The 17763-nt window shown below is 39.1% G+C and overlaps 1 protein-coding gene across 5 annotated transcripts in view; it reads left to right on the plus strand.

The window, feature by feature from the left end:
- Window positions 1–17763, plus strand: part of Lrba (LPS responsive beige-like anchor protein) — a 581207-nt gene that overhangs the window by 547535 nt on the left and 15909 nt on the right. For all 5 annotated transcript variants that reach the window (XM_039102651.2, XM_039102649.2, XM_039102652.2 and 2 more), the window contains one exon: window positions 5485–5652. In XM_039102651.2, coding sequence (XP_038958579.1) covers window positions 5485–5652 — 168 coding nt within the window. The remainder of the gene's footprint in view (window positions 1–5484; window positions 5653–17763) is intronic.

Here is a 17763-nt window from a genome sequence, read left to right on the forward strand (position 1 = left end):
TGTCTTTGAGACTGTTGTAACAGCTGAGAACAGGGGGAGAGTACTCTCTTCAGTGGAAATATTTATAGAATAAGCCCTAAAAATTATTTGTAAGAATTGTTCTTTTTTATTAAAGAAATTGATTTCCAAAAAAAGAGAAAAATTGATTTCCATTTCCTTATGGTTCATTTCACTGCTGGTTCATGAATGAAGACATGACCTCTGAGCAGTCCTAGGTGTCTCGGTCTGCGAGGTGGATTATTTTTAAATTAGAATTCCTCAACATTATGTAAACTACAGAGTGAACTGGTGTTTTCTAAATCTGTACTTCTTTATCATACTGGATCTTCTATTTTGATAATCTAATTCAAATCTATCATTTTCATTATGACAAAACGAGCCTTAGCATTATTTGATACACTCTCTGTCTTCACTAACTCCCAGGTTAAACTTGACACATCCTATTATAATTTTTTCTTAATAGTCTTTTAGACTGCTTATTGTTATCACTTTAAAAGTTAACCTTTTAATTTTAAATTTTAAATAATTTTAAAATTGACAAGGTAAATTCATCTTTTTTTTTTTTAAGTTTTGACAGTGCGTGGAGTTAAGTTACCGCCTCACAGACTATCTTGGTGCAGAACAGCTCCATGACCCCCAGTTCCCTGATCATGTCATGTCACCTGCCGGACACTCTCAAGTCCTACGCAGCAGTGCTTATGTGTTTCACATCTGCAGGTTGCCCTTTGCCAGCATGTGCAGGAGTCATAAATTAGGTCAGTCTTCCATCTTGGCATTTGGAAGCTTTTGGACTCACTGACATTCCATATCGTTTTATTATGAGTACATGACATGCCTGTGTATGTAAGGTCAATCTAGCTGACTTCCATGCAGTACCAAATAACTCACATAATTCCTGGGTCCACCCTTTTTTTAGAACTTACAAAATTCTTGGCATACATATTATTGCTATGGAGGTGGACAGTGTCCTTGTCCCATACGTATTGTAGATAGTAGAGCTGAGATGTTGAGAGGTAAGTGACATATTGAAACTTAAGCAGCTAATGGTGCCAGGACTGGGGGTAGGACTCGGCCCTTCTGACCTTACCTGTAGCATTCGCTCTTTACCACATTGACTCACACAGGTGTCACCATCCTGGGTCAATTTGAAAACTACTGTAACTTGTAGCCCTGAGTTCCTTGTGAGACTGCCATGTCCCATTAGACTTAACAAAGTTCATACCATTCTGCTCCTCCCAACAGAAACTTTGCAATGCCCTGTTGAAAACTACATGTCCCCCTGTATGTAAAGTACTGCATAAGAAGTATTTAAACTTCATATCAATAGGACTGACTTATAAAGTACAAATTCATATTTTCTATAAAAGGGTAGAAATCTCAAGTGATATTCCTTGTACTGTCTTGTACACATAGCTCAGCTTCTAGTTTTATTTAAAAGTAATTTCAGTGAGGAAAATAGGAGTTTGTATTTTTATAACAAATGATAATACAAATATTTTTTCTTAAATTTGGTAGACAAGGAAAAATTGTATAATCGGTTAATGTATAATAGCAAAGCCATCACAAGTGTTGAATTCAATTATATTTTAGCACACAAGCCACAAAAAAAAATCCTTATTAGACTGGGGAGGGGTACTTGGGGTTGTAACAGGAAATTCTTGAGACATAAATCATGTTTTCAGGGTACAGCCAGGGCAGCAGAGGCAACAATCAAACCTTCCCCAGCAGTCAGATTTTTTCAGGCGACATTCAGATGCAGTCCTGCAGAGTCCTGTGCTGGAATTTTTTTTTATTTGTAGCATAGCTGTCAAATAAAACATTAACTAGAAAATGTTTTCTGTCAAAAGAGGGACATTCTAGCGTTTGTGGTAATATTTGTTATTAGTGCATGGAGAGATAGGCTGGTATTAAAGGAAATAGAAAACAAAGGCTGAGGAACACTTAGGAGATTATCAGAAAATAATTTACCAAAAAGAGCAGCGGGTATTTATACTGTGATTTATTTAAGAGGAACGAGCCTCCATATGAGAGCCGCAGCAGCAGCCTGCTGAGTTAGGCTGCCCCGCGAGGGGAAAGGGAAGCTTCAGATGCTCAGACGCATCGTTCCCCAGAGCCGGAGCCTGCACTGTAAACTGTAGAGACTAAAACTAAGCCGGACTAAAACCGTGAACTCCTTTGGTGTAACATTTGTGTCTCCCCTTTTGGATCTCCTCCTCCGTTCACTGCATTTACGCTGTTCTTTCATAGCGCGCTTGATACCCTTGTGTGTCTGTTCACTGGATTTCAATGTTCGTCCTCCCCATCAGACAATAAAGGCCCTGAGGGTGGAAACCATGTATCCTCGCCCCTGTATACTTCCAAAACAGCCTAAGACCTGGCGCCAAGTACATGCTAGGAAAATACTGTTGAAGCTTCATGATTTTGCTTTGGGGTAAAAATTAAAACAGGAAATGACAGAAGGAAAGGAAAGCGCAGGAACTGCGTATCAGTTCTCCTCACACTGATACTGGAGAGAGAGAGCAGTTACTTAAGGAGAAATGAGGGGCTGGGGATTTGGCTCAGTGGTAGAGCGCTTACCTAGGAAGCGCAAGGCCCTGGGTTCGGTCCCCAGCTCCGGAAAAAAAAGAACCAAAAAAAAAAAAAAATAAGGAGAAATGATAGAGAATCTTGAGCGATTCTGCGATTTATGCATGCCAGCTTCACCTGGGCCCTGAACCCGTTGGAATTTAAGTAAGCTCCCCAACAAACAGTCCCTCTCTCTGTGAGGCCCAGTGCAGCAGGACACCTGACCCGAGTCTCCTGGGCTGAGGACCTTGCTTACCGAGTTGACAGTACTCATACAACCCCACAGAGTTGCTAGACTCCACGACAGACATAGCCTGCCCTTGAATAACAGAACACTAATATGACCTACCCGGCTTCCTTCTGCAGCTAAAACACAGACAGTTACCAACGAGAGTGCCCCCCAGCTGCCCATCTTTTGCATTCTGCCCTGCAAGATGTGTGACCATTTATTACTAAAAATCTTCACTTGAAAACGAAGTAAAAATTGCTGTACATTTCATATTTCATTTGGTCTTTTGACTTCTTTATTTTAAAATGCCGAATTCTTTCTAGCATATGCCTTACTAATATAATCCGACTTTGTAAGTGAGATGTTCTAGTGCCAATTTGGAAGGGTGAAGACATTTAGAAAACTTGTGGCACATTTAACAGTTCAAATACCTGACTTAACTGAATCTCTGATCTGCTTTAATTGCAGCAGGAAATTTACCATATTAACTGTAATGTACTATTGGAATAAGTCTGATTTTTTTTTAAGGTTGGTGACTTGGCTGTGGGTTTGTAAGCAGCTGCTCATGAATGAAAACCTACGTTTGACATCTACCTGATGTGGGCAAAACATCTTGCTATTTCATCTCTAAATTTGAAACATTTATAAGTCTTAAGTTTATTATAATAAATAATTTAAAATTTTAGATGAATACTTCATTTAATAAATTTAATCTTTTTTTTTCTTAATTTTCTTGGAAAGTAGCTGGGTGGTGGTGGCACACCTTTAATCCCAGCACTCTGAGTTCAAGGCCAGCCTGGTCTATAGATCAAGTTCCAGGACGGTTAAGACTACACAGAGAAGTTTAGAACAGAGGCAGAAGGAACACCCATTCAGAGCCTGCCCCACCTGTGGCCCATGCATATACAGCTACCAAACTAGATAAGATGGATGAAGCAAAGAAGTGCAGGCTGACAGGAACAGGAGGTAGATCTCTCCTGAGAGACACAGCCAGAATACAGCAAATACATAGGCGAATGCCAGCAGCAAACCACTGAACCGAGAACTGGACCCCCGTTGAAGGAATCAGAGAAAGGACTGGAAGAGCTTGAAGGGGCTTGAGACCCCATATGAACAACAATGCCAACCAACCAGAGCTTCCAGGACTAAGCCACTACCCAAAGACGATACATGGACTGACCGTGGGCTCCAAATTCATAGGTAGCAATGAATAGCCTAGTAAGAGCACCAGTGGAAGGGGAAGCCCTTGGTCCTGCCAAGACTGAACCCCCAGTGAACATGATTGTTGGGGGGAGGGCGGTAATGGGGGGAGGATGGGGAGGGGAATGCCCCTATAAAAGGGGAGGATGGGGAGGGGTTAGGGGATGTTGGCCCAGAAACCGGGAAAGGGAATAACAATTGAAATGTAAATAAGAAATACCCAAGTTAATAAAGATGGAAAAAAAAATAAAGAATATTAACTGCAAAAATTCTGGAAGTAAAAAAAAAAGACTACACAGAGAAGCCCTATCTCAAAAAACAAAAGAGAAAGGAAGGGGAGAGGGGGAAAGAGAGAGGGAGGAATGAAAGAAGGAGGAAAGGGGAAAGGGAAAAGTTACATAGTTTATTTAGATGCCAGTCTCTAATTGAGAACTTAGGCTTTTGAATATTGTTTTGTATGCTCCAGGTTGAAATGATTTTTTTCAGGTTCCTTGACAATCTGAGTTATATTTTTGTCCTACTGACACTTCCTTTTAAAGCCATGCTGAATGTTAAGGGTAGATATTCTGCAACACCCATTTGTAGACTATAGACTTTTCAGGGGAAAATGTTAACTATAAAATAGGGTGTCGGAGAGGACTACAGGTATCTAATTCTTTAGATGAGTCTATAAATGATAGCACAGTATCAGTCAGGCAAAGACTTTCACACCAAGAACTTGTTTTTTGTTTCTAACTCGGTTATGTGAACCACACTATTCCTTGGTTTGAAGCCGTGCCTGTATGTATAGTGACTAGGATTCTTCTCCACTGTTCTCAGCATGATCTTGATTTCATCATCTCCCCAAAGGAATTTTCATCACTCAGAGAATTAGAGCAAAGAAAGAGTGACAGGGTTTGAATTGCAATCATGATAAACTGTTCCTTTGATCAAAGGTTAGTCTATGTAGTCCTGGTTTCAAAAAGTAAGAACTCTCTTCAAGGTGACCTAAGAACAAAAGCACTTCCATATATATCATGAGTTTAGGCTAGGCTGCTAGTGAGCCAAGTTCTGGAGGACTTTCTGGAAGGCAGCAAGCTTTGGTTTTGAGTCTCAGGGTAACTCAAGAAAGTGTTAAATGGTTCCAGTATAAGTGTTCTTCTGGACTGCTTTAAGCAGTAAATATTATTCTTTAGTAATTTATAGTAGCCGTTCATAAGGATATGGTGTCTTCATATACAAGAATTTGTTGAAATAGTTTTAACATATGCCTTTCAAAACTTTCATTACTACTATTCAATTGATTTTTCTCTTCACTATTATAGGTAGCATTTAAAAGCAAACAAAAAAAAAAAAAAAAAAAAAAAAAAAAAAAAAAAAAAAACCCTGCCAGGTCAGAACGTTCTAAGATCTGAATTATTATGACAGCATTGTCTTGCAGATTATGTCTTTGATATAAGTTTGCCTTGTCTTTTAATTGTGCCTTAAAGAAAAAATGTTTTATATTTCAGGAAAATTGATCCAAGTGGTGTTTGGCCATTGGGATGTCGTCACTTGCCTAGCTCGCTCTGAGTCATACATAGGAGGAAATTGCTACATTCTCTCAGGGTCACGTGATGCAACTCTTCTTCTGTGGTACTGGAATGGAAAAAGCAGTGGGATTGGAGATAACCCCGGCAGTAAGTACAGACATTTTAAAGTGAACGTTGTAAGTAATGTAGAGACTAGCACCTTGGGTAGAAGTGTTCTACCATTACATTGAAAATAAAACTGAGCTACCCCAGATGTTGAGTTTCTAAACTCATTGATAATTCAGGTTCACATGTGAACCCCTTGTTTTTATGTTATACTCATTCTTGGCTGCACTAGCTGTCACCAACTAAAATAGAGGTATTCTCATGAACAATATAACATGTAACACAAAAGAGAAATTACATATTTTCTTGTTTATTGAATTCATGTTTTAAAAGAGAAAAAAATAAAAGTTATAATTCTGGAAATCTACAACTTTATAATACTTTCATTTACATATTAAAAGATAAAACAGGTCATAAAGGCCAATATGGAATATTCAAATTGGCTCTTGGCTTTTCAGATGGGAAATGAAAATGTTCACCAACAACATTAAACGTCTTTCAGAAACTGCTAAAGGCAGTAAAACAACAAGAAATGTGTAACCATTTAAAATTGTAATTCACAGAAGGCAAAGAAAGGAAACAGCCACCATTAAAACCAATCGCACACAGCTGCCATCAGGAGATGGCTTTAAAAAACACATTAAGAAGTAGGAAAAACAATTAAAGGGACCACCTGAAAAATGAGAATTTAATTAAAATGATTATGAGAACGGAGAAGAGTTCCTGTAAGAATAGCTGTAGATTTCTGTTTCATAAGGCAGACTCTGACCGCTCTTAAATATTTACCACATTTTAACTGAAAGCTGCTTGCAGTGTATTTGGTTAAGGAAAGCTCATGCCATTACCTGAATACTGGACCTTGTGTCTGGGTGGAAATATAGTTCATCTTGTCATAGTTTCGATTGACTTCTCCAGGTTGTGCAAAAATGGGCAATACTTGTGTGACAGTAAACACTTTGTTCAAAAATGCTAATATTCATTTAGTAAAATGCAAAGTTTTTTATAAGTTTTTCTTTTTATGCATTTGAGAGATTTTTTATTGGATCATAAACACTGTATTCAGGTAAGACCTAATGGACCTATTTATGACTTTAATCAAAGATAATCTTATATGTGACTAGAATAGAAAAAAGTTCTGATACTGTGGGTGATCCAGTCAGATCAAGCTGTAGTGTGTTTGAACTCCGGGAAGGTATGCTTTTGTGCATGTCTCTTCCTTACACAGACATCTCTGCTTTATATATAATTACAATTAACTTAAAAATATAAAAAACTCAGGGACTTTGATTTCCTAAATACATACTGTGATTCTTTGATTGTGGTGGCCTCTGAGGCCTCTCCTTTCTTGGCCTTCTAGATTGACTACTTTCAGTTTCTTTTTTCTCTTTTCTTTTAATATAAGATTAATTATATAAACCTACCACTTTCTTAGTCTTTCAAACAGTTTAGGAAAGCCTTTTTCTTGCTTTAAAATGTTTTGAGCATGTACAGCAATTTGTACCCACAAAGACAGACATTTGAGTCTCTGTTTTTCGCTCAGCGTGGTTACCTTCTCTAGTTATGTCACGTTGCCAGCCCTGTGTGTTCTGAGAGACCTAAAGCCCTGCTTGCTGTTCCTGCCCGGAGCTGCATAACATTCCAGATATTTAATTATGCTTTGAGATGAGAAAAATTCCGGTTTTCAGAGTATTTTATATCTATTTATACATTAAATGATATATGCATGTATTTAAATATGTTATTTATTTAAGTACCTTATAAATTGCCCTAGAGATGGTTTTTGTATTTGTGTCATTTAAATAGAGAATCAAGAAGGAATGACCAAATACTGAGATTCACTGTAAAAGAGAAATCTAAGTTCCTGGCTCTGCCGTGGCCTCCCCTCCCACCCCGCCCTGCCCCCATCTGTAAAATAAAGCAGTGGTGGGAACTGTTATCAGAGGCACAAGGTGCTCAGCAGACATAAATCACCTCACAAACTCCATCTCGGCTACATATTAAAATGTTACATGCAGTGTCCACATTCTCTCCTCTGTAATATGGTGGGCAGTAACACCTAGAAATCCACATAAAGAAGAGGAGAAAAAGCAGAAACACAGCACATCTAATACAATTTTCAGAAAACTGTAATGTATTTTGAATAAATTGTATTACCTCATTCTTTCTGGCCTTTTTATAATATCTGATGCCCCAATTCAATTTCACTTCAGCTTTGAAGAATGAATCTGTGAGAAAGATAAACAGGTACTTTTTCTTACTAGGAGAATGTACACACATTTAAAAAAAAAAAAGATAAAAAAGCCAATCTAAGCTTTTAAAAACAAATAGCAGACTCTCTCAGACAGTTTCACTGAGCATAACTGTTTTCAACTGGTTCCGCTCTCTCATCCTCTGGCGTAGCAAGGCTGTGAGCAGCCGTTAAAGGCTGAAGCCAGTGCCTCAGATGAGCGTTCAGACTCCCGCATTCGCAGTGTGTCTCAGAGCCACAGGAAGACAGACCCCTGGGAACAGCCACATGCTCGCATGCACTTGTAGGATGGCTGGTAAACACAGAGGAGTACTTTAACCTCATTTTTTTTTAATTGCATGAAAGGAAGAAAAGAGGTGGGGGGGGGGCAACCTCTTGCTTTTTTCCTGCATTCTATAGTTCTTTCAGCAATTTAACTTTATTTTAAATTTTAAAATTCCAAGAATAGTTAGTGATTTTTGCTTGCAAGGATCACAGCAAAAGCCAAATACCATTTTCTTCAAATCTAGTAATTGTTGCTGTATAGGAAGTTGGTAGTGGTGTGACTATTTTAACCTAATGTTATACAATGTTAATATGTGTATTAGTTGGATAAAAATCAGGCTAACTCAACTTGGATGAAACCTATAAATAGTATAATTTGGGGCTCTAAAAATGACTCCGATGTTTTATGAAACCTGTCTAGATCCTGCAGCCAAAGGCCTGCTCCCGGCAGACAGGCCGTTTTTCACCTTTGGCTCTATTGTCTTGCGATCCTTATCTGCTGTGGGATGCAGCTTTCCAGTAAGAAGGCTGGAAATAGTATCCCACTTGGTTGCGGATGGTTTCGTAACATTAACCAGGACGATTTCAGTGAAAGGTGTTTTCTGCAGAAAGCTCAGCACCCTGTCAGCGCACTGCAGCCCACTGTCTTAGACCGAGATTCCTCGAGTGAAAGGCTTTCCCTTCAGGACAATGGTGGCCAGACCGACCGTCTTCTCCAAAGTCTGCACAGAGTGTGCTCCTTTGGTTCACTAAGTTGGTATTTAAATTAAACACTTCCAACTCTGACATGATTGTACTTTATACAAACAAGATGAAAACATACAAGTTATTATTTACTCGCTAATTTATATTACACCCATAAATCATAAACCGGAATCTTAAAAACTAACCATGTATGCGACACTTTTAGATTTCGAAGTAATTCTTTTTACAGCCACAGTCTATTAGCTTTTGGAGTAAATGGCTGCCGAATGTGAGGGTGTTGCATAGATTTGTGTGTGCACTATTTCAGTAAAGTACTTTAACATTCTTGCATTCTGGTTTTGATTTGATGGAAAGGTGGCATTTTTTTTTTCCTCTTTGCAATCAGACATGCTAATCTATGTCAGCTTTCTCCTTATGGGAATGGCGTCTATGGGGGGGCTGGTGTGGGTTATATAACAACAAGATTCTGTTCTTTAAGAATATTTCAGCACCGTTAATTAGAAAGAAGATTTTATTAACCGTAAGGCTAGCACTAACAGACTGCAGAGCTGTTTTTAAAGTACTGTATACTGGAGCTGCCCTGCTTTTCCTCTGTCTAAAACTTCATTTTGTTATACTCTCATCAATCACTTCAGTCATTACCGTAAATCCTACTGTTGTTAATTTTACCAGTATCACCCTAATGAGACATTCCTGCTATAATTAAAAATGAATTCTAACGTTAAGGCATTCTAAATTTTTTTAATGAATTTAGAATGATCTTGCCCTATGACTATAAATAGCACTGGTGCACATAGACTTACATCACGTCTGTAAGAGACGTGGTATGGTAACATGTGCAGGTGAGTTATTTACCGGGTGCCGTGCCCGTGTGTTTATACATGTGTATGTTTTTATGTGTGCATTTAGGAATCATGTCCTTTTCCTCCTAAAGCCTAACATGTTTTACTGAAGCTACTGATAAATTCTTATTCTTTGTCTTGGCAAAACATAGGTACTGTAGCGCAGTGTCCTCTCTGTAAGTAGGTAGCCTAGAGCACCATCTGCTGGACACATTTGGGGACATAAAGCTCTGTAATGGGAAAGGCAGAGCCTGGAAACATTGGTGTGTTTTGCCTCTAATTGCCTGTGGTAGATTATTCACCGGTCTTAAGTGTCAGCATACGTGTGATGTGTTAAACCTTGTATGTTTTTAAAAAGAAATCATTTTATTCTTCTGTTCTCACCATAACCTAGAATTGGGACTTTATAATAAATGTTTTAAGCAAAGCATAGAATATGCCTAAAAAAAAAAAAAAATCAAAGCACCAGTTTGTCCTGAGATAAACTCACATCTTAATGATCATAGGTCTTCAGTAAGTTACAGTTGGCAGAGATGGTTTAGGTAATACCTACCCTTGGTTCCTTACCCTTACTTGTATGTGAAAGCAGTGCTGGAGGCACGTGGCCTTTTATGTAAGGGACGGGGCTGGATCTGATTCTTTGTGGAGGACACCAGTTCTTACATATGCCTCAATCAGACCAAACCCAGTTCCCCCCTGGCCTACTGCACTACCTAATATCTTTATTTTCTTGTAAAATTCAAAGTACGGGTTTGAAGCCGTATGCTGGCAGTGTTCAGGTTCAGGTGACATTAAAAATACGCCTATGAAATTCTCCAGGTCCAGGATGTTTAGTGCTCTGTGATGTAATGCAGGCCCTCAAATTCCAACAAAACAACTCTGTATTTACTTCTTGTATTAATAGTAGATGTGGTAAAAGGAATTATATTCATATGGCAAGCAAGTACAACCCTAATGTGCACCATATGCAGAGCAGAGGGGTGATGTGCCAATATATCATATTTATTTACCTTGTTTGGTTGCAGAGAAAAATCATTATACCATTCACCCAAGGGCTGTAGCCACTTAAATATGAGGACAGAGAAACTGATTTATGCCCTCAAACTAAAACTGAGTATCTTCATATGTGGACATTACGAACAATCCCAAAGAAAGTTACAAACACTTCATGCTCAAGAGAACGGTTAATTTCAAGCAATGGCTGAAATTACTGTAAGAGTACATACTGCTGTCATTATTACCCTGAAATTACCACTGGTGTCCTACCCCCTTTCTCACATGAAAAGTAAGATTTGGAGCTGCTAGAATGTTGTATAACGCATTCCCTCGCCCCACGAGTGTGGCAGTGCTGTAGCATTTCTAAGTATGCATGTAGCTGAGAGCTCTGGGCCAACATTAAGCTGATTTTTACCATCTTCAGACAGGCTCAGTTTACTAGGAAGATTGCATGAGACCAAACATATAATGTACCTCGTGTTATGCAGTAGATATGCCTGAAGCCTTATGAGAAGCCATTTTATATGAAATTATTTGTTTCTTTTTTAAAACCCCACTTTTTCTAGTTACCTCAATTTTCACATGCTAGAACCATTACTTTATAGAGCTAATTTAAAGTGCTAATTAACAAATTTTAGATTTGATGGGTTTTCTGTTTGTTCTTGTCTGGGTATTTGTTTTATTTTATTTTATTTTATTTATTTATTTATTTATTTATTTTTTTTTTTTTTTTGCTGTAGGGTCTCCAGGAGTCTGGGCTGGCCTGGAGTATCCTGACCCTCCTGCCTCCACCTCCCAAGGATCGGGAGTACAAGTGTGAGCCACCACACCTAGCTTGTGGCTGCGTTTTCTTTGTTCTTTGTTTTGTTTTGCTAGTTGCTATCACCTAGTTTCTATACCATTGCACATCACACATCCACTACCTTCCAAAGTAAATTTTCTTCAGTTCTAATAGGCTTGGTCAGACTTCCAATGTTCCAATGTAGGATTAGAAGATTTTGGGGTTTTTTTTTTGTTTTGTTTTGTTTTTTGTTGTTGTTGTTGTTTTGTTTTGTTTTTTTTTTGTACTTTCTGTGTATGAGTGTTTGGCCTACATGTATATATGTGCCCACAGAAGCCAGCAGAGGTCATTGGTCCCCTGATGTTGGAGTTACAGGTGGTTTTGAACCACCATGTGGGTGCTGGGAGTCAAACTGACGTCCCCTGCAAGTACAGCAAGTGTTCTAAACCACTGAGCTGTCTCCCCAGCCTCTGCAAGTATTTTTAAATGGAAATGCTAACTCCCTGGACCTCAGTTCCGTTGACAGGTTAACTCTAAAACTACTGGCCGCCTTATTTGTTCATTTCTCTGCGGTATAGTGTTCTGTAACTGAGATGATGATTTTATTTTCTCGAGGTGGTTTAGAACAAGGTTTGTTTTGTTTTGTTTTGTTTTTTCTCAAAACAGGTCTCACTATATAGTTCTGGCTATCCTGGAACTCACTATGTAGACCAGGATGGCCTGAAACTCACAAGAGTTCCACCAGCCTCTGCCTCCAAAGTGCTGGGATTAAAGGCATGCATCACCACTATGCCAGCACAAACCAAGATAATTTTAATAGTTAAAGATGTGAAAATCCTGCATGGCTTTCAAAGTGCCTAACTTACATGAATTTACAAAAAAAAAACTTTCAAATGATAAGGAAGATACATTAAAAAGAATTTTAGGGCCAGGTGTTGGTACACACCTTTAATCCCAGGCAGAGGGGGCAGGTGGGTCTCTACGAGTTCTAGGGCAGCCAAAGCTCCATAGTGAGACTGTCTCAGCCAACAGAGGCCAATGCAAAAAACTATAACTAATCAAAATGGAGAGCTGTGGAACTGAGCCCCAATCCCATACCTAAGGCTCAGGGAACATTGCAGAATCGAGGTCAGAAAGACTGTAAGAACCAGAGGATCAGAACTTTGCTGTGAGACTCTTGTTTCACAGAAATATCAGAAGCTGTACCCATAAAGTCTCACCAATATGGCTGCCGAAATGTGACCCAAGCCAGGATGACACCAAGGAACATGCCAAACTGGACAGGGAAAGACCATGAGTCCTTAACCCTACTCAAAGAACTACAGGCAACCAAGGAGAGCTGGGAGCGGAGGTGGTCCTTCCCAGGGAAGAGCACACCAATTGTTGTCCAGTGGTCAGCTCTGAAAACATGCATACAAGTAACACTATATGGACCCAACATGCTATATTTAGGAATATATATGTGTATATAAATATATTTAGTTATATATACTATATATGTATATATGTATATTTATATACACTTTATACACACACACACACACATATACACACACACACACACACACACACACACACACACACACACACACACAATAAAAAAGAGGCCATTAGTTTGAAGGAAAGAGGGAGAATTAATGAGAAAGAGGGCTTGGGGGAGAAAAGGGAAGGAAGAAATGTTTTAATTACATTCTAAAAAAAACAAAAAACAAAAACAAAAAGGCTGGGCGTGGTAGTGTATGCCTTTAATCTCAGCACTTGAGAGGCCAAAGCAGGCAGATCTCTGTCAGTTTAAGGCCAGCCTGGTCTACAAAGCAAGTTCAGGACAGCTAGGGCTCTGCTACACAGAGAAACTCTATCTCGAAACCCCAAAATAAACAAACACTAACAATAAAATTTTAAATGATTTGGATAATAGAATAAAAAGATTAAAATCTGAACTTATATTCATAAAATTCAATGTTGGGTATCAGCAAATGTGAACACCATTTCACCTCCATCAATTTCCTATGTAGGTACAGTTTGTATGACTATGTTCCTAGACGCCTGTATTTAGTTCCTATAGAGGAGCTAGAGCCTAAGGCCAAGCAGCCCCACAATGGAGAACCAACAAATGCAGTCTCCAGAAGTAGTTCAGTAGAGTCTAATGTGTGAACAGACTGAAGGGCTGTACAGTCTACCAAGACTACTGCGTCTGTGATATGAACATGGGGCGATGTCCTCTGTTCTGCTAAGTGACAGATGTATGTCCACGTCCTTCAAAGTCATGTGTATGAATGCATACGAGAGCTGGAGTCATAGCCAGCAAAGGCCAGCCTTGCCCACTTCAGATTAGTGGGACCTGGAAGCAAGCTAGTCATGTTCACAGTCACTAACTTACCTGCTCATTTGTAGTGAGCATGTCATATCTGATAAAGAGAGAGAACTACAGAGTTTTAAAATTTCCACACTTGATTGGAAATACATCTGCATTACTTCTCTTCACAGACATGTGGATTGTTGGGGAAACCTGTAAAATCTGAGACAAGGCAGAATGTGAGAAATCGGAGTGTAGTTTTGAGAAACTAAGGTATATTACTCTTTGACAAGAAAAACATAACAAGAACTATTTCTAATTGGCACTTATGCAGCCCAAGATCAGAAATACCTTTTATTGAAAAGAAATTTTATAACAAAAGTTAAGAAAAAGCACTTTCTCCCCCCTCTCCTCTTCCTGCCCAGTCATGCTTCTTACTGCGTGCTATCTCACAGGTGCTCAGGACTTACAAACACTGTGGGTAGTGACATAATTCTTATGATACCCCTGAGTGAAAACATATCATATTATCTCGTGTCTTTATAGATAACACATGAAGAACTTATGAAAGTAACATTTTTCCTTCTGCCTTGGCCCTGAAGCTCCTGAGTCTCTTACAAGAGATCACCTAGTGACAGGAATTGTAGTCTGAATTCAAATTTAGATACTCCTGGCCACAATCTTCTGTTTGTGGCGCTAGGGATGGAACCCAGACCTCACACATGCTAAGCCTATGCCACTGAGCTATAGCCCTAGTCCTAGAAGTCTCTTTCTTAGCCAGTAAACTGTATTTCAATTTTTACTAGATTTAAGTGGATTATCAACAATACAGAATTTGATGCAATCCTATCACAAAAGTACTCAGTATTTACAAAAGACATGAAAGGATAATTTTGTTACACTGATTTCTTATGACAGTGCGTGTCATAAGAAACTGTGGGGTTTTGGTTTCCTTTCCTTATGTATGTGTGAGCACACTGCCTGCTGAGGACTGAGCCCAGAGCCTGTTCATGCTGAGTGTACATTCTACCACTGACTAACCCCCACCCCCTGTCATAGTCTTACACATAGGATTACTTACACAAATTCACTGTTTATTGTACTCTTAGAAGGGAAGTCCACTGTAAAAACAGACGTGTAGCAAAGGAGGGAAATTACATGAACCAAGAGCTTTGACTGACTTTCACACCAAACTTGCCTTGCCTGACATTAGTAATTCTAGTGGTATCTACAAAAGAAGCCATCAGCATTTTCTGGTGCATGTGGCAGCCTTAACACATCTAACATGTTGACTGCAGTCTGCATGTTTAACCGTACAGACGTATTTTCACCAGAAGACTGTGAGGGATGCAGAGAAGGAGGGGAAGATGGATGATAACGACTAGAACAAATCTCAAATAATTTAGTTTCGCATAATTAAAAGGTGGTAGAACTTCCATGGAAAGCTTAGGAAGTTAATGGAAAGGTTTAAGAGACATTTATCAGAGGGACAAGGAAACATTTATGAGCAAAAAGCCATTTCCTTTCTTGATTTACCATTGTGGTGAGCCGCATGAGAAAGCCGAGTACTTGGTTTGCACATGAATGTTTTGTATTAATCAGCAGCAGTTAGTAGACAGAGTACATGTGGAAGGACAGGTATCTTCCCCCAGAAGCAACCTTCATGTCCTCTGTAGCATGTAACTTTTTTGGTGTTGTAAGTACGAAGACTTAAAACCTCATTATGCTTTTTGGTTTTTACCTAGATCCAAAGTGGCTTGTAATGTTGTTTTGTTAACAGAATCAAGTTTAATATTGTATTTTAGTTTTCTTTAGACATGTAGAGTTTACTAGTGTGAAATTGTATCACTGGTGTTTACTTAAAGACTTATTAACTAATCCTGAATGCTGACTTGGCATCCGAAGCACTTGTAACTAAGCGCTTGCATCTCAGCAGTGTTTTAACCTTTAAAATTATGTATTCAAGTACAATTTGCAGGATTATAATAAGATAGAACTTGCTTTGATAATCATTTAAATTTCCCATTTTTTTCTGTGGTGGTGCTGAGGTGTTGAGTTGCACCCTCAGATCCCAGTGTCCACTGTAAATCAAGTCATTTCAAACAAAAGGCCATATTGTATTCCTGTCCCTATTATCCATCGCACCACACATAATACCTCCAGCATCAGTAACTGTTACTAAGTCAATGCCAGGGCGAAGGAACAAGAAAGTGGGCAGCGGGGTGTGCTGAGTACAGTCAAGGAGCCACCCATTAAGCAATTTGTGGGAAGACACAATTTTATATTTCTAAGACTAAGCACAGGAAGGTGCAAAGCATCATTTCATGCTGGCTGCTGTTAGAGGGAAGCATGGTGTGTACCTGCTGCAAAGGACTTCGCAGTGCACTCTGAGACGGCTTCACTTTTGTAAGCCTGGGTTGGTGATGCTGATGATAGCAGGAACTTATTTCACATTTCATATCTTAAAAATAACTGAAAAGTGTATTTTTACATGGATTATTTATCTCCTTTGCCTTAATGGAGGTAAATCTTAGAAACCGTCTTTCTTATCTGCTACTTATGAACAAGATAGTAAAGGAATTACTTTTTCTCTTTCAGATGTGAAATTTTATGAAGTTCAGACTCCATTTGATAAAAATATTTGTTATAAGTGGGGAGGAAAGAAACACATTTAATACTACAAACATATACCACATATATATCATATATCACATTCTTCCAGCGGTGTTAATATAACTTCTGCTTTGCACATTGGCTCAGTGTACACACCAGCGGGGTTATGGAGCGCCTCACTGTTTAAACCAGGTTGGGTGGCTAGAGGACACAGGCTTCCACCAGCGTTCTCTGTTACATACCGAGAAAAGCACTTCTGTAAATGCTGGCGTGCCTGGGCTCTGTGGCAGGCTTTGGGCTGTCTTTAATCTCATTTGACTTGTTCATCTTCTTCTAAGGCCATCCTGAAAGATGTACTGAGTCTCCTTTTCAGCTTTTGGTAGGATCTGCATCAGTAGTCATAAAACTGCTCTCACACAAAGACCCCTTTCCTTTGAAGTACTTGCTCCAGCTTTTCAAAGTGGTCCTAGACGTCTGTCCTTTTTCTCTTTTCATTTTTCTTTAAGAAGTTTGAAGTGTAGCTTCTTAAACTACCAACCAGATAAATTTTTCTCCCAGCATTACTGAAAGCCATGACCATCTTCACACAGTAAGACTTTAAAGGGTTTAAGGGAATCTGTTGTGTTTTATGTCTGGGCTTTGGTGTGTCCTAGCTCCTGCTCTCTCAGAGAGCAAAGGTACAGCTGTTAGCATCCATTCAGTTTGTTTGTTTGTTTGTCATTTTGAAGAATTTATATTCACATTTTCTTTTTTTAATTTTTTAAAATTTTTATTGGTTATTTTATTTATCTACATTTCAAATGTTATCCCCTTTGGGTTTCCCCTCCACACACCCCCAACAATTGAAGGGGTGTTTTTCAGAAGACTTTCCCTGCTCTTTAAGTGAGACTGGTGATGCCTTTAGAATCTGACCCCACCCCATCCCAAGCAAGCCTGGTTTGAACCGACAGTGGCCAGGAGGAGCAGCTCCGGAGCTGACTGGAGCTTTAGCCACAGCCATTTGCTCTTGGCTTTTCACTCTGAGGTACAATGGGGTCTTACCTTTCTTCTCTGTTCCATGGTGACACCTGGCTCCTCTACAGCCTAGGAGACGATGAACCCATGTTACTGCAGAGAAGTGATAGATTCACAAGTCCCACAGAGACCAGTGATCTGCCTCGGTCAGTCCCCTCTGCCTTCAATTTCATTCCAGGAGATCCCCGGAATGGCTGCTCAGCCCAAGCACTCTGTATTTGTTTGGTTTAAGCCTATATCATAGAATTACACCATTAGTAGTGAAATTGTAATATTTAAGGCCCTTTGTTTATTGGGACTTATAAAAATCTAACTGCATTTTATTTTGAACATACGTTTTGATAAGGAGAAAGTGTGAGTGCTCTATCTGCACTTCAAATAAGTGAGCTGGAAA

Source organism: Rattus norvegicus, chromosome 2, assembly GCF_036323735.1.
Source record: "Rattus norvegicus strain BN/NHsdMcwi chromosome 2, GRCr8, whole genome shotgun sequence".
In the NCBI taxonomy this organism is placed as follows: Eukaryota; Metazoa; Chordata; class Mammalia; order Rodentia; family Muridae; genus Rattus; species Rattus norvegicus.